We start from the raw sequence: 17862 nt of genomic DNA, 5'->3' as shown, positions 1-17862 counted from the left end.
GAAATAGATAACTTTTAAAAATTATGGAAATGGGAGCCGTCTACTTCATGTTTTAAGACTTGCACATCTCCTTCTAAAATCCAAAGCCATTTCCTAGCTTTTATTAGGCGCGCATCTCGATCTCCCTCCCTAGCTCCCCCCGCTCTCTTTTATCACAAACAATGAAACTAAATGTCTTATTTAACTCAGCGTACGACCTGAAGAATGTGAACTGGGAATACGGCGAACTACAGCCATACGCCGTAACCTGGATCGACTCCGGTAAGAAGCGCTCCACAAAGATCGATGCAACCAACGGAGTAAATCCAGTATGGAATGAGTTGATCACTATTCCGCTTCCGCCGACCTCACATGTCGAAACTGCCATTCTTTACACAGACATAGTGCATGCTAAATCTGCTGCAGGCATGAAGCCGCTTATCGGGTCAGCCAAGCTGCCCGTTAAAGCAATACTCGACAAAGCCGCACGCTCTAACGGGAAGACCTCCTTTAGCTTGATTTTGGAAAGACCGTCAGGCCGGCCTCAGGGGGAACTTGAAATCCAGATCGAAATAATAGACGCAAACATTATTCAAAGGGAACCATATGGACAACAACCCCGACATATACCCGCACAACCTCAACTACAGCCACAGCCTAGGCCTCAGCCTCGGCCCCAGTATCAACCACGGCCAATGAATCAAAACCCTAATGTGCGAGGTTTTGTGGAGCCGGGATATCCAGTTAATTCAAATCTTAGGCCAAACTTAAACCAACAACGTGGAAATGGCATGCTCATGCCAAGGCCACAATATCGCCCGGTTGTTAACCAGCAGCCGTCAGTAGCATCAGCACTCTGTGCTCTTACATTAGGTGTCACCCCCAATCAGATAGGAAGAATGGTAAGGTCGGTCGAAAGAATGAGTATTCGTGCCTTCAATGTAGCTCAACCCGGAATGCTTGGCAACGGTGGTACCAATGATCCCACAGCAGCTCAAGGATACGTCGACACTACAGGGAATGTTGACGGTTCATATACAATGGGAACAACTGACTACGTTGGCTACGACGGTGGTGCTTTCGATGGAACAATTGATGGGGGGCTTGATTTAGGAGGGTCGTTCGATGCCAGTGGACAACAAGAATAAGACACTTTTTGCAAGGATAAAAAAATGACTTTTCGTGACGGAGTACTGTTATTGTTCAGCTTTTTCTTTTCGTGACGGTACTTTTTACGAGAGAGTACCGTCATAAATGATCTTTTTCTCTCATGAAAAGTGTCTACTCTGTTGTTGATTTTGGGGGTATAGCCTGAGGAAAAGCAATTAATCACGGTAGAGAGCACATAAAATTCAGACATATTTGGAGGTTGTGTAACAAACTGTTATTATTATAATTTTGTTTTGTTGATTAATGTATTTGTACTAATTGAAGGTTGCGTTGCTTTGAATGATTTCGTCTCTTACTTTAGCTGTCAAAATGAAAAGATAATTGAAAAGCAATAAATATTTCATAGAGATTTTCTGGAACAAAGTCCTAATCTTCTCTTAAAGGAAAGTTTAAAGGAAAAAAAAATGTAAAACATCGTTACAAAAATAAATAAATAAAATGTAATTTTTAAATTATTTCGTAGTGGAGACTTACTGTCCCCATAGATAATTGTCTTGAGATTCCCACGCAGTTTTTTTGGCACTTAAAAAACATACCCTCGTATAAATCAAAACAAACTTTTATCTATTTTAGTTCAAATATAAGTAACCATTTTCGCAAACTCATAGTTCCAACCCTCCAAAATATACTGCTTGTTTAAACTGAAAACGAACTCTTGATAAGTTTGTTATTTGAACCATTTTAAAATATACGTTGCCTTTTCTTTTTTTTTTCTAATGGCTAAAAAGAGTTGGGGGTTACTTGAGAGTACAAGCTTAATTAGAGTTAATTATAATATGTCTTTATCTCTTATCTTTTTTTTTGTGTGGAAAAGACTTAAGAATGACACATTCATTTCTCTGTCTAATTACCTATTTTGTGTTCTGTGTTCGTCAAATTAAGTTAAAATAAATAATAAATTCGTATTTATCGTAATATTGTACATTTTCTTTTTATAGAAATGGCTAATTGATATTCTCACATTTATAGGGGATTTATATTGATTGGAAACATTTATGTTGTTCGGCTCAATGAAATATTATTGACCAAGTACTTAATTTATTTTAAAATTACTGATCTGTACTCTAATAGTAGTCTGTATTAATTAATTTTGTATCTACTGATTAAATTGTCATCTAACAAGTCGTTAATTCATTTAATACAGCAACAGATATTAATACAATTTTGTTTCGAGATCGATCATGCCACCTACTTATTATCTAGCTACTTATCCAAGGGGAACGAATTAACTCTCATAATGAGGATCAAATTAGCAAACAGCTCTTATTATATAATTACTTGAACATCTAGGCACCTTCCTTTGAATTTCCCGTCTCTGCAATGGTCTGAAGAAGTTAAAGCCAACTAAAAGACAGTTCTACAATGTAAAATATAATTGCTATTAGCAATTTCCTGGTCAATCTGACAATTAATGACCTGTCTTTTATATATCTGTACGTAGTTAGCAAATAAAAAAAAGTTATTTTTTTTTATTTTACTTAAAATTTAATTAAATAAAAAACCTATTAAGCTAATCAATAGAGTGTTCCGTAGTGCAGATCCATTATTTCAATCAATTTTCCAAATGGAAGACTCACCTCTGATCGGCAATTAACTTGCAACCTTTGCAGAGTCGTTAAATCAAAGAAGAAGAAAATGATACGGCAAATAATCAAAGAAAATTTTCAACTTTTATATACCATATAACTAATTTGAATTTCATTGCTTGAATATCATTCTTAAGTTCTGCCATGATCTGACTCGGTCAAGTCAGGGAACATCCGCACATGATATGGTTCTCATTTTCAAAGTGTTTCGCTATCAAGAATATAATTAGTGCCTTTCGTACCTTCTGTGGGTAAAAAAAGTCTTAATTTGCGGCTTTAAAGTCAACTGATATGAGACCTAGCTATCAAATCAAAGCAACTTCCAACTCGCTAATTACAATTAATCGTGACCGTTTACTTTGTCAACGTCTATCCCTCAAGTCTCCTCCACCTACAAATCAAAGCAACTTAATTACCTTCATACTTAATTTCACAAGTGCAAGCATCTCTCCCTTGCTCTCCCTCTCTCTCTCTTTCAGATTACAACAATGCAGGTACAAGTGATTATCAATTCTGCATGCGGTCTGAAGAATGTGAATTGGCGGTACGACATGCTCCATCCGTACGCCGTGGTGTGGATCGACACAAGCCGTAAGTGTTCCACTAAGGTCGACATGCATAATGGCATGAATCCTGTGTGGGGTGAAAAATTTACCATTGCTCTTCCTCCAACCTCCTTCATGGAAACTGCCATCCTCTGCATAGACATAATCCATGCCAATGCTCCTGCCGGTACCAAGCCGCTGGTTGGCTCGGCTCGATTTCAACTAAGTGCAGTACTCAATGAAGCTCGGGCCCATGGAAATGCGCCACTTTGCCTGAATCTTTTGCGCCCCTCTCGTAGACCTCAGGGGAGTGTCGAAATCAATATCAGAGTAAAAGATTCAAATATTGGTCACATAAACCAGTATAATCCACAACAAACACCATACAAACAACAGGTGGCAGCACAACCCCAGCCTCAGGTCCAGATGCAACCTAAGGTTCAATTCCAACCTCAGCCTCAGGTTCAAGCGCAAGGTCAGTTTCAACCTCAGCCGCAAGTCATACAGCAAGGTCAGTTTAAGGCTCAGCCGCAAGTCATACCGCAAGGACAGTGTCAACCTCAGAAACAAGTTCAACCGCAAGGCCAGTTTCAAGCTCAGCAGCAAGTCAGACCGCAAGGTCAGTTTCAAGCTCAACCACAAATCATACCGCAAGGTCAGTTGAAACCTCAGCCGCAAGTCATACCGCAAGGTCAGTTTAAACCTCAGCCTCAAGTCCTATCCCAAGGTCAGTTTCCACCTCAGCAGCAAGTCATGGCGCAAGGTCAGTACCAACCTCAGCCGCAGGTCACACCGCAAGGTCAGTATCAACCTCGGCCGGTAGTTGAACCGCAAGTTCAGTATCAACAGCAGCCGCAAGTTCTGCGTCAAGGTCAGTCACAACCTCGGGCTGGTTCTAAACAAAATCCCAAGGTACAGCCAGTAGTTTCCCCACCGAATTCAAACAAGCCAGTCCGGCCAACACCTGCACAAGGACCTAACAACAGGCCTGTTCGGCCAACACCTGCACAAGGACCTAACAACAGGCCTGGTCAGCCAACACCTGCACAAGGACCTAACAACAGGCCTGTCCAGCCAACACCTGCACAAGGACCTAACAATAAGCCTGCGCGCCAGCAGGTCAATCCAAGACCAGTGCAGCAACAGTATAATGCTTCTTTCGGGATGGGTCCCCGGGCAAATGTGGCAATGCAGAACAGAGATATGCTAATTGCACAAAACCAAATTGGGCAGTTCATGAGTAATCTTAACAGCAATGCAGCGCCAGGAGCTGCAGGAGCGAATGATAACGGAGAAACAAAGAACACCCCTGGTGATAATGGGGAAACTAAGAGCGCCCCTGGTGATAACGGGGAAATAAATAGTGCTACTGGCACTGATAATACAGTAGACAAATCTAACACGGAGTCTGTTGAAGAAACACAATCTGCTGTGACATTCAATGATGCTGAAAGCATGCATTTATCATACGACGAAACTCCCACTGAGCCGGTAGGTAGCGAAAACGGAGGGCAGAACTACAGTGAATATGCTACTGAAGAACAAGATAATGGAGGTAACAATGCAAATGCTGGTGTAGTGGAAGATGTTACTCATGAAGAATATGGTCATGGAGGTTATGATGAGAATTCTGGTGTGGTGGAAGATGCTACTCATGAAGAACAAGATAATGGAGGTTATGATGCAAATGCTGGTGAGGTGGAATATGCTACTAATGAAGAATATGGTGATGGAGGTTATGATGAGAATTCTGGTGTGGTGGAAGATGCTACTCATGAAGAATATGGTCATGGAGGTTATGATGCAAATGCTGGTGAGGTGGAATATGCTACTAATGAAGAATATGGTCAGGGAGGTTATGATGCAAATGCTGGTGAGGTGGAATATGCTACTCATGAAGAATATGGTCATGAAGGTTATGATGCAAATACTGGTGTGGGGGAATATGCTAATGAAGAATATGGTCATGAAGGTTACGATGAGAATGCTGGTATGGAATATGGTGATGAAGGTTATGATGTAAATGCTGGTACCGAATGCGATTATGGAGCTTATGAAAACGGTGATGATTATGCTAATGAACCCTGTGATGGTGCTGGACTTGAGAGTCATGTTGATTGTGGAGAAGTTGAGGTGGCGAGTGAATATTAAGAATAAAGGGATCAAATTGCGAGATTGAAGCCGATTTAATTTATACAGTTGTTTTCATTTTCCAGTCCTTTTCTTTTGCTTTGGAATTTCAGAGTTATGTAGTTGGTGTCAATTTGTTACATGCTTTTTGGTTAATAACTTGTGAAAATTACTTGAAAAAATGTTTGTTATTTATGTGTTATTTATGATTTAATTGCCCAAGACGGCTTATAAATCACTGATTAATTATTTTCTTTTCCGGAGTTCATTTGCTGAAGTCCAAATTCCCACAGAGGCTAATAATTAACTATTCAATAATCTCGAAAGAGGGTCACCCAATTATTAAAAATTAATTAATAAAAAAAACTCTAAAATTTAGTAGATCATAAATATATATTATATCGAGTTTGTCTAGTATAACATCAGTGTCATTTTAGCTTATATAACACCAATTCTAAAACATATTAAATCGACTTCGAACGACTAATCCAAACCGTTCAAACTGATTTACATTATGAGTGATGCGTTTACATACATTTTTTTTATATTTTCGAGTTATTTTAGTGTCAAATCAAGCGGTAAAAATATTGAAAAATTAATGTATTAAAATTAACTTAAAAACTCACACATTTGACCGCTTGACTTAATACTAAATAAATTCGAAAAGTTATAAATTTTGCATGTAAATGCACAACTAATGAAGTAGATCGGTTTGAACGGTTTGAATTCATCGTTTGAAGTTGATTTGATAGGTTTTAGAGTTGGTGTTATATAGGTTGAAGTGTTATATAGGTTGAAGTGACACTGATATTATATTAGCCAAACTCTATTATATCATAAACTCTAAATTTAATAGGTCATGACAAAAAAATAAAAGTGACAGCACATGATTGAAATCAGTGGTCTGTATAATACAGGAAAATAGCATAGAAAATATGGCATGCTCTCTGCAAATTGCAAATAATTGAACAGTAAAGATTGCTCAAAAGTCAAAATCAATGGCTTATAGGTTATAGCTCATCATTCCTGCTATATTTGGGAAATTTAATTGAGTAACCTCAGTGATTTTTGGATTAATATGAATATAAAATGACCTCTTGATAAGCTAGAACTTTGGGAGAAAGGATGATATTTTGTTATGAGAGTGTTCAACCATGATTAACCTTCTATGAAAAACCGCAATCAGTCAGTATATAAAAGAAAAGGAAAAACTTGATATAAATCATTAGCTCAAGTGAAGTTCCCTATAATTAAATCAAAGAATACAAATATCCACTTGTTCAGAGGCAACTTTCAAGTTTAGTGGTTCTCAGACTTGACCGACTTAAATAAACCCGGAGTTGCATGTTATGTCTACAAAAATGTTAAATAAGATATTTAACAACTTTACCAGTTCGTAAGGTAATTTATTCATTTTTCTTTATTATCTACACATTATAACTATTTATGTAACTATGTAAGTCCATCCCTTCAACAATGACCACTATCATTTTATTTATTAATTAACTCTGGTACCCCCAATATTTTTTAGATGTTATCCTCGTACCACTGCACTAAATCTGCAATTTTAAAACGCATACCCACAAAGCTGGGTTTACCAGTCCTCCTCCAAGTTCAGGTGCCACATTTTACTTTGTTCCATTACTAACATAAATATCTTAGTTCCTACAAGTACAGAAGGATCATCACCATGAACGAGTACAACACATGGGATAGATTGCACAATCTGTTTCTGTTTCAGAATTCAGGATTTCGGACCCAGGATTGACTAAACAGCAGGGACCGCAATGCTTATTTAACAAGATGAACTGGGGAACCAAATTCCCAGACTCTAACAATGATACTGGCGTACCAGTGTACTGGTACCAGTGCAACAGCAGGAGAAATCATTAGAAGGCGGATACTGGTACCACCTTCCACCGTACCAGTAGGAGGAAATCTGATCACCGGAGATTCCTACTCCCTGATTAATTAGAAATGAGGAAAGCTAAACTTATGCGTTTAGAATGAATATTTTAAATGCAGATATTGATGAATTCATAGTTCATTTTAGAACTTACGTATTTTTCTTTAATGCTTTGGACACATTTAGCTAAAATATTTGTTCGCCTGCATTTAAATACTATTTGTTTTCAAATATTTAACAATCATAATGTTATTGACAAAAATTGGAAATACAAATAGCCTTCTATTAATATCAGTTCACTCGTATTTGGCAAGTATAAAATAGTGCAAATGTATAATTAAACCTATTTCAATTCATAAAAAAAAAAATATATATATATATATATATATATATAGAGAGAGAGAGAGAGATGGGCTACGGTGAGTTGCGAAGTAAAGCGACTATTTTACTTCACGCTTATATTTTGCGATTTTTAAGTTCAAAACGTCGATCCAAACCGTTCATCTTGTTCTCCATATTGAAATGTGCTTGGAGACCAAATTTTACATTTTTTTGGAATTTTTTTACTATTTATTAAGCAATTTTGAAAGTCGCTGATCTGATGGTCCAGAAAATTTTACTGTTTTTACTGTTCACAGCAAAACAGCAATTTTCAAAAATGCTTAATAAATAGTAAAAAAATTCCAAAAAATGTAAAATTTGGTCTCCAAGCACATTTCAATATGGATTAAACATCTAACGGTTCGGATCGGTCGTTTGGATTTTCAAAATAAAAATACGGCGTGAAGTAGAAACGCGTTTTACTTCGCAACTCACCGTAGCCCACCTCATATATATATATATATATATATATTCTGCTCCTACTCCACCAGTCCACCTTCATAAGATAGTCTATTTTTTTTTAGAAAAATCATAAAATATTCTATTAAATTCGGATAAAATAGAGAGGTCCAAAGTGCAAAATTGAGAAGTTTATCTATAATATCGTAATTCCAATTTTCTAATTTCACATATTATTCGATTTCACTCTTGTTAAAAAAAATAAAAAAATAAAAAAATTACACCCTAGCACTGATCTTGAGTCTAAACAAGTCCTTGAATGAAAAATGAATCAACGGTTCCTCTTTTCCAACGGGCTTTTGGTGCTTGTGGATCAGGCCTGTACAAATTTGCAGCTGTACTATGAAAGGCTGTCAACGAGTCCAACGGTAAACAAAATTCCAACTCGGAAGAATTTTTTTTCTTTTTTGATGAACAGAAAACATTTTTGTCAGCCCCTACTATCCGGTCATCATGACCACCGGTCCACCAATAACCGGTAACCAATGATGGGAGTTACCCCGTCAACAATATTCCCCAATAGCTGTACAGTCGGCTGTCGGCCGAGTCAGAGTTATTATTTATCCATTTTTATTGCACAGCAGACTCGCTCTTCGCTCTTCACTCTTCGGACTTTCGGAGTAATAACGTGTGAGTTCCGAGTTCTGACGGATTCCGCGGTTTTGTTATTTTAAATCTGTATTTATTTATTTTTTTTCATAACAACCGGTAGTCCGGTGGGCGCTTTTTTCAAATCTGTTGCTTTGGCCTTCGGGCACCTAAATAGTGGTCCCCAGTAGTCAGTAACTCCGTTCTGGAATTGGAACAGAGAATCTAGATTGAAGCATTTTGCAATAAAGAATAGAATAGAGAAAACTTGAGGCTCAATCCAGCTCCTTGGTCAAATAATATGTTGCGACTTGTGACGGATTTTGAATCAGTCGTATTTTTACTCAGTGAATCGATCGTATTTTTTGTCATTTTGTTTATATTACTCATGCGTAAATGTAATCATCTCTTTCTCATCGATGTATTAACATTTTATTCTTTTTTTAACGACACCAACTGCTTTTTAAAATAAAAATGTTCAATCAACACAACTTTGTGTTTCAAAAAAAAAATTACTAGAGTCGAGTCAGTGTGTTTTGCTATCGTATATTTTATATATTTTTTTGTAGATGAGATCACAAAAAAATCAGTATTTGACAGTCTAAAAACTAATAAAAGCATACGAGAAAAAGCCACATATTTTAAGAAAGCAAGAAACAGACATCTCTGATCTAGTTGCTCGGAAGTCGGAACTCACACTTCTGTCTATTGAACAAAATATATTTAGACTTTTAAAAGTTTTAATTTTACATTTAACTCAGAGAAAAGTTGAAGAGAGGGATGTGAGGAAGCAGCATAAGGCGCTGTAGTAAAAATTTATAACTTAGATAAGCAGCAAGATTAACACACAAAATAGAGAATATAATTATATCCACTTCTAATTAAATTTGAATAAATTTGACTAGAGAAATAATTCACGTAATATATATTGGATAAAAAATATGAATTTATATTTATTCATTCAAAAATATTTTTGCTTAATATTTTATCTATGTTTGATGCATCTTTTTCTTTCCATTCTTAGAATATGAAGCAAAAAATATGAAATAATAAGCAACGGATACATAAAAGGGTCTTGTAATTAGTTTTAATTGCGAACATAAAAAGGTCAATTTGAAATAAAAAAATATGAAATAATAAGCAACGGATACATTTTTATATTAGGATCTTTATTCGCCATCATTTCTTTGGAATCTTACTTATTTTTTAAAGAAAAACGAAGTAAGATCTTATTAATTAAGTAAAAAAAAAGAATGAATCGATTCTACTTAAAATATAAATATTATTTTTTTATAAAGCCTTTAGTTGTAATTTATAATGGTAGTACTGTACTTGCCGGGATATCGCTCCCTTACTTGGGACATGATCTTCTGCAGTAAATCAAAATTTGTGGTTGATTTCTGATCGGTCGATCCGAATCCGAATTAATTAGATCCAAGTTGCAATTTACGGAGTTCCTTTAAGCTGTATTTCAGAACGCGGAGGGTAAGGCCTCATTAAAGAGAAGGAAAGAAAGGAGCGACGAAGGTAGTCAACTCTCCGAACAGTATTTTTTACACCCCAAATTAGAGGTACAAATCTAGTCAAAACAAAGCACGGCAGTCTCCTCTCTTCCCCTCCGAACAGTGCCGCCTACGCTCCGCTACCTCTTCAATTTTCTCCTTCTGGAGCAGGGGAGGACCGTCGATCAGATATGGTATGGAGATCTTTTCCCCTCTGCACAGTGTTTTTCTCTGGCATCCCTTCCCTCCGCGTACCTTCAATTGAAGCACACCCTTAATATTTGAAGATTCTGATCAGACGGTTCGAATTAAATCCCAAACATTGAGTTACTTTAGGAATACAAATTACCCTTTAACACCTTGTTTGGATGGAGAGTAGAGAAAGGGAGGAATGTGAAGAAAAGAAAATTTTTCGTTGAATCGTGTTTGGTTAATAAAATTATGTCGGAAGTGAAGGGTACATGAGGTGAAAGGTTTAACCTTGTATCATTGTAATTAATAGAATCGGTTTCCCTCCCAATTTGGAGTGTAACGGATGAAAAGAAATTTTGTTGCAAATATTTTTAGAAAAAATAACACAAATGTCAAACTCTATTTCTTATCATTATAATTCTCATACAAAGGTTTTCATCACAAACCTACAACAGCTACCAAATTTCTCATTACTCTTTTAAATTTTAATCAGCCAGACAAGAAATAAGACGGAAAGGAAAGTTAAATTTATTTTCTCTCATTAGTTATTCAAACACGAAGAAGTTAAATATGTTAATCTTTCTTTTTATTCCATTTCATTCCTTCTATTCTTCACCTCCCCTTCTTTCCTCTGCCCTCCATCCAAACAGGGTGTAACTGGGATCCATATTCTCCAGGTGCCGTAGAAGTTGTCCTCATTTTACAGTTTGAAATTAACTCTCAGACGCTTCGAGATTCGGGCCAGCGCAGGGGCAGTATATTGGGATTTGAGATTCGTGCAAAGTTAAAATGAACGGTTAGGATCCACTAATTGTAAAAGGTTCCCTTGTCAGGTACCTTGGAGAATGTGAATTCCTTTTACTGGGCCTCTTCCGTTGGGCGGTTCGTATGGAACAGTCACGTGATGATGTGACCGCTGTTAGCCGGTTACCAAACAGGAAAATCTTGCCATTATATTAACACCATACCATTATTCCAGTGAATTTTTTTAATTTTTCCAATTTTCCCTGTAGCGTGAGAAGCGGGGTTTCCTTTGCTTTTCAAGGCAGGTATCCGATCTCTCTTCTCTCTTTTCGATCGATGTGATTTTTTTATCTTCGATTTCGATTTTAGTGTATTATTTATATTCAGGGCTTAATTTCTGATCGTCCTTTTTCGTGTACTGTTGATCGATGTTTGAGTTGTTTGATTGTAGAAATTTAGGTTTTAGTATTCGATGCTTCCGTTAAGAAACTAAAAGGTGTTTCTTATTGAACTTTTTGTTTCGATGCAACTCAGAGAATATTTTTTTCTGATGTTTTGAGATCCTTTAGGTGAGTTAAAAAATAACATTAAGAACATCCAACCTTCAAAAAATAACATCAAGAACATCACTAGCAGTGAAATTGCAAGAAATTACTGGTATTGGACCTGAATATCCTGGTGTGGACATGCATCAATATCCAATTAGCACCATGAAGATGACAAATTACCGGCAATTCGATCCTTAACAGAGTATTAGGCATTAATGGTGTATGATTGTTGCATTTTCTTACTGATATCAGTGCACTGGCATCCAACTGGTAGTTGGGTATCCTTGAATTTTGTATTCAGAAATGCATAAAATATTTAAAGATTGTAGAATTTTATACAGAGGTCATAGCACTATGGAGGAGAACAAAAACAAGGGTGAGACTGCAGCTTGGGAAGTTGTCTCAGTGACAGAATCGATGCACCTAGCCACTGGTTCCGTTAACGAGCAGAAAGATAATGAACCCCCATCTGATGCCATGTTCATGTCTGGCCACTTTTCCCTCTCTCAAAAAACTGATATTGAATCCCTTCTAATGAGCTCGGATAGCAAGTCTGTAGTTCAAAACGAATCATGCCACCAAACAATGGACTCAAGTGCGGTATCAGATAAAACCAAGGATGAGCTAGATGTGGATTCTATTGAGCCCACTTTATATGCCTCATCAGAGTATGTTCCGAGTCATGTGGAAGAGGTGACTCGAAATGTAGAGGACAATTCAGTGTACAATGAGGAGAAGGGAATCGAAGAAAGGAAAGATGTTGGATGCAAAGAGGAGAAGGCCATCAAAGAGAGCAAGATTGAGGAGGAGAGTTGGTGGTTGAAAAAATTGGGTTTGATTTATCAGAAGGTGAGTGATGACAAGATGCTGTGTATTTTTGTAGCCACTGCCGCTTTGGTCAGTGTTGCAATTCTCAGCCGTAGGTGGCAGAGGGAGAAGCTACAATTTAGTCTCAGTGAAGAGGTACAGTTTTCTATCTTTATGTAATACTTGAAGCACAAAAATATTGGTATTGCATCTGTACCTGGTTTGGACTTGTATTTTACTGGTTTTTACACTGATTTTGTGCTTGCTTATTGATCTTGGATCTCACATCCGAGAATGTACTAGTGAGTCAATATATGAATATACAAGAATGTTGTCAGTCATTTCTCAGTGCAGATATAAACCAATTAGTGCACTCATTTCTGGAGGTTTCTATCTAACAGGATGATTTGAATTTTGATTTAAGCATATTAATGCTTCCTGTGTCATTTCTGGAAGGCATTTGGAAATTGACAGTGGGAAAATTAAGGGTGCATGGGATATATTGAACTATTTAGGGGTACATGAAGAAATGCTGCTTGAATTTAAGCTCTAATATACCTTTTTTATTTCCTTTCAGAGGATGAATTCTACAGTGGCAGGACCATTGAATCGAATTAAAGTCCTTCTGACTAACAACCAGCATTATCCCTTGACAAATACTGAATCATCTGCTTTCAGCCAATGAGTAATTCAAATCAATGGTCATTTTTCAAGGCTTATATTGTAAATAGCTTTTACCACCCAACATTTCATTGTCCTTGTAAGTTTTTTAAGAAAAAAACAGGAAGTAAGAAAATGGTTTCACAGTACCTTTGATTGTAATATTAATGTTTTGATTTGCTTGAAACAATCAAAATAATGTATTTGGTATGATATGTCTTTATTTGCTGTTTATTTGGATTAGTTTGGATGAACCTGTGAACTCTAGAGTTTGGTATAGGCATGTGACTAATCAGATTGAAATCATCATGTACCCCCTGCCATATAGAAAGAGTCCTAAGGTGTTCAGTTGCTCCTTTCATTTGTACTCTTGTTGTCAAGCATGCCACTATATAAACCTCAATAATGCAATTAACGCCAAAATAGCTTATAAATATGATGAAAGATTAGTCTTAACTAATACCCAAATTGGTACAATTCTAAACCCTATTACTACATTTGTGACTGGAACTACGATCATTGGTTTAATGGCTTTCTAATTTGGTTGTCCTGGCCCTCCTGGGTTGCAATGAAGTGGTACATATACAGGAGAAGTGATTTTTTTTTTCTCGTGAATATGTTAATGTTTCTAGTCCCTTGTTCCATAGTGTTATTAGAATTCAGACATGAGGAATTTCAGAATCACTTGGGGTTAAAAGCAATGTAAAGCTTTCCTGTTTTTGACAATTATTTATGAGTCAAGTGAATGTTTATGGACAAGACAAGAGGCTTAGACTTTAAAAAAAAAATGGAAGTTGAGGTGGAGAGAGCAGATAAAGAAGTCACTTCTACATTTTAATTTGGTGGCGAGAATCGGTGATAAAAATTATCGTAACCAAACGCAGATCGATCTCCTTTCCTCTGCCCTCCCTTTTTTTTCCCCTAAAGTCACCCAATCTGGAGCTAAGTCTTAAGAGAGGAACCTTGATTATTTGAACTTTGTAAACAGAGATATTGATCATGTTGCAAAGTACCGTAGCCTCACTCTTTTTGTTTTGTTATCTACGTTGTAAATTAATACTTGTATATATATTGTTTTTGTTTCATGTTTATACTTTTATTTTATGTAAACTAACATTTGCAGATATATATTATTTCGCTACTATGACATCACCAACATCAACTTATCTCAATAAAGTAACACGAGACTTTTTGTTACTCCTTAATGTGTTTGTCCATGTATGGAATTTTATAATAATGGCGGCAAAGTTCTTATGTTATTGTTATTGTTATTGTGTATATATTGATCATGTTGCGTCGTATATATGATAAATAATATATGGGGCATGCTATATATCCCAGTTAGATTTGAGGTGTGATAATTACTTCAGTTAATTCAACTTCAAATCTAAAGAATTGAATTTCTAACATGGAATTTTTTTACAAATATTAAAATTAATATGCGAAACTTAAAACATCTTCTAAGAGAAGTTTTGAATTTAAGAGAGAGAAAGAAATAAACTTTGCGTGATGTATCATGCATGTTCTGCTTTATTGTTGATCAAGTGTCTCATGAATTATGTAAATGACGCTATTTATTATTGTCATTCATATACAGAAAATTAGTATAAAATGGTTCTCAATGTCCATCTCAATTTTTCAATAAAAATTTGATAAAAAAATTATTTTATACATTTTTTTTATTTTTTAATTAGAATTAGAGATAATCAACCAAAATTACATTATAAAATGCATAAATCTCGTTAATGCCTTTTTCTTCTTCACAACAATAGTCTAACTGATATACTAATTTATCAGCATTCCTAAACCTCATAGTGGATCTAGCTTAATAGAGTTAAAAGAAATGTGCAGCACACAATTAACCGTTTGGTTTTATTACCCAACCTTAATTGCATAAATGAGTGTAAGTATTGTATATGGAATTTTTTTTCTTGTTTTTATTATTTATCATTGTTATCATTTTTGTTCTTTCAAAAATAACTATTCAGTGGTGCTATTTGACAATGAATCAAGGTTTATTGTTTTTTTATTCTTTTATTGCAGAAATTTCTAATTATTGCAAAATATGGGGTGTACACAAATGATCAACTATATTATTTAGGGTTAAAAGACAATGAATTATTTTGATGTTTATTGTTGTGTTGTTTTGATTTAGTGTTTTAGTGCAAAACTATATATGTAAGGTTTTGGTAATTATTGTATAATCCATTTACTATGTTAATTCGTTGTTGTGTATTTCATTTATTATGTTTATTTTGTTGGTTGGTATAATTATTGTCTATTTGGTTTGGTTGGGCGTGGATGGGCATAGACAGGCAAGGGCAGTTACATCACGGATATATTGGAAAGGCCTACAACTTTGCGAGATATTGATTTTTAGGGTTATTTTGTTTTTTTTTTTTTTTTTTGTTGAAAGCATGTAGGCAATTTTATTGATACAAAGAGTTACAAACTAGCTGTTATATAAGATGAGACAACGAGTCTTTGATAGTATGCAGCTATAAACAAACTAAAAATGCATAGGGAGTATATGCATTTTATGGACACAAATTTGGTCATTCTTGCTTAATTGTAATCATAGAAGCCTAGTGATTGTTTTCTCTGTACGCATAGATTGTCTTGTTCTTGATGGCAGACTACATCGTAGAGGCACTAAATCAAATCAGATCGGGAACTGAATCAACTGGACCAAGACAATCACCACTCAGAAGTTCCAATAAAGACACTGAATCAAATCGGACCAGAAACTGATTCAACCGGACCAGAATAGTCACCACTCAGAGGTTCCAATGAAAAGCCGCATGTGTAGAGATAGAAAACAGAGAGGAGGAGAGGCAGAAAGAGAAAAAAAGAGGCCAAAAAAGAGGAGGCATAAGGAGAAAGAGCAGTATCAACAACAACAACAAGAGTACTATAAAAATGAAAAAATAATATCTATAAATGGCTCATACCTCACTCTACCATCGCCAGGCGACTGAGAGTAAAAAAACTAACGCTCAGAACCTCAAACGACTCTCAAAACAATAGTTTTTTTTCCTTTTCTTTGAATTTTAGCCTGAATTTCCTCTGAAATATGGCCGCTTAATATTAACTTTTTTAGGCTTATTTTGTTGGGTCAAGTAAGTCATATATAATTTTTTGACAGACACGTCAAACTTAGATTTGACATATCATGGAAAATCCATTGCTATTCATATTTGAAAATAGATATTTGAATTGATACCATAAAGTGAAAGATTCCCTTTGGTTTTAGTGTGTTTGACACAAGTGATTATCTTTGCTTGTAAGTTTGCATCTCCAACAAATCCATGTGCCTGGTCTGGCTTGCTTCAAGCGTGAGGGAGTTACCTACAAGGGTTACAATCACATGACATGACTTGCTAAAGTCCAAAATTGCATTTATTCGGTGTGTTTTACTTTTATAGAAGACATGTCTCCTATCATTTTTCTTCCACAACTGTATTGATTTGATTCTTATCCAACTTTACGTCTGGAAAAGGAAAACAAACAAAAAAATGTAGTGAAAAATAGCAAAAATACAGTGAACACTGAACAGCGCAGCTAACAACTTATCATCCAGATACGATACGTACAATTTATAAACATTTGACAATACGTACAATCTATGTTGCATGGATACGGGTACGAGTATCGTGTCGGATACGACACGGGTACGGCGACACGGCAATTTTAAAAAATCTAGGACACGACACGTTTATTATATATATTATTTTTTATTAATTTATATATATTGTATTTAGATAATTATAACTTAAATTAAATTTGTTTAGAAAATAAAGACTTCATATAAGTATATTAAATATTATACTTGCTAAAACACAACATATATGAATGTTTGGTGTAGTGGATAAAGCTTTTGACTCTCAAATGAGAGATCCAAGGTTCGAATCCCGCCAGCAGGTTAATTTCTTCGGTCCACAGTCGCGGTCCACAGGGTCGGATTGGTGTCCACGATCTCGGTCCATGGGCGCGGGCGCGGCTCACAGTACACAGGCGCGTGTCCAGTCCGTATCAAACGTGTCAGGCCGTATCGGCAGGGGTCAACCAAGTGTCGGAGACCGTATCAGGCAGGTAGGGACACGCCATCTGGCGTGTCAGATACGTATCGTACGCGTGTCGGAGGCGTGTCGGTGTCGGATACGTGTCGGACACGGGTACAATGGTTTCCTAGGAGTGTCAGGTAGTGGTTTGCTTTTACCCGAACGGGTATGACCCGTTTTACCCGACCCGTACCCGTTACCCGAGGTACCCGTACCCGTGCCCGGGTATAGGCGGGTAAACGGGTACACGGGTACGGGTTTGAGACGGACCGGACTCAATGATTCGGGAAAAAACCCGCCCAACCCGTACCCGTTTTACCCGTACCCGAAACCCGTCTACCCGCACCCGTTTTACCCGTACCCGCACCCGTTTACCCGACCTACTTTACCCTTTTACCCGTGTACTTTTACCCGTTTACCCATTACCCGTTTACCCGTTTACCCGTTTTTTTTAAATTCAAAATTCAAAATTATTTTGCCGCCGAAAAAAATAATATTAAAAACAGAAAAAAAAACTAAAAAACAGTATTAAAAAAAAAAAAAAATACCCGTACCCTACCCGCCCTACCCGACTACCCGTACCCGAGGTACCCGTTACCCGGGA

General features: G+C 36.4%; 2 protein-coding genes across 15 annotated transcripts; both read left to right on the top strand.

The window, feature by feature from the left end:
- Positions 1 to 3180: 3180 nt before the first annotated feature.
- On the top strand, positions 3181 to 5601 carry LOC144543717 (uncharacterized). 13 transcript variants are annotated; one of them, XM_078292091.1, is made up of 3 exons: positions 3181 to 3831; positions 3892 to 3935; positions 4080 to 5601. In XM_078292091.1, the coding sequence occupies exons 1-3, from the start codon at positions 3224 to 3226 to the stop codon at positions 5429 to 5431; spliced, it is 2004 nt and encodes a 667-aa protein (XP_078148217.1). In that variant the 5' UTR covers positions 3181 to 3223; the 3' UTR covers positions 5432 to 5601. The 13 variants fall into 13 exon arrangements, with proteins under 13 accessions (XP_078148217.1, XP_078148212.1, XP_078148219.1 ...); XM_078292086.1 differs by having other exon boundaries at positions 3181 to 5098; positions 5159 to 5195; positions 5253 to 5601; XM_078292093.1 differs by lacking the exon at positions 3892 to 3935 and having other exon boundaries at positions 3181 to 3791.
- A 5731-nt stretch (positions 5602 to 11332) lies between these two features.
- On the top strand, positions 11333 to 13426 carry LOC144576326 (uncharacterized). Of its 2 annotated transcripts, none has more exons than XM_078326668.1 (3): positions 11333 to 11483; positions 12072 to 12693; positions 13115 to 13426. In XM_078326668.1, exons 2-3 carry the CDS (start codon positions 12085 to 12087, stop codon positions 13220 to 13222), a joined length of 717 nt encoding a protein of 238 aa, XP_078182794.1. In that variant the 5' UTR covers positions 11333 to 11483; positions 12072 to 12084; the 3' UTR covers positions 13223 to 13426. The 2 variants fall into 2 exon arrangements, with proteins under 2 accessions (XP_078182794.1, XP_078182793.1); XM_078326667.1 differs by having other exon boundaries at positions 11376 to 11487.
- Positions 13427 to 17862: the final 4436 nt, after the last annotated feature.

This window comes from Carex rostrata, chromosome 25, assembly GCF_964058835.1.
Source record: "Carex rostrata chromosome 25, lpCarRost1.2, whole genome shotgun sequence".
NCBI classification, from domain to species: domain Eukaryota; kingdom Viridiplantae; phylum Streptophyta; class Magnoliopsida; order Poales; family Cyperaceae; genus Carex; species Carex rostrata.
This window is presented reverse-complemented; position numbering and strand designations above follow the sequence as displayed.

What these genes read in the sequence shown, in the direction of transcription:
- LOC144543717 (XM_078292081.1), top strand. Translation starts at nt 3,224, where the DNA reads ATGCAGGTACAAGTGATTATCAATTCTGCATGCGGTCTGAAGAATGTG. An exon ending in TGAAGAATATGGTCATGAAG is followed by an intron (nt 5,196 to 5,252) that starts GTTATGATGCAA and finishes ATGGTCATGAAG; the next exon opens with GTTACGATGAGAATGCTGGT.
- LOC144576326 (XM_078326668.1), top strand. Translation starts at nt 12,085, where the DNA reads ATGGAGGAGAACAAAAACAAGGGTGAGACTGCAGCTTGGGAAGTTGTC. An exon ending in AATTTAGTCTCAGTGAAGAG is followed by an intron (nt 12,694 to 13,114) that starts GTACAGTTTTCT and finishes ATTTCCTTTCAG; the next exon opens with AGGATGAATTCTACAGTGGC.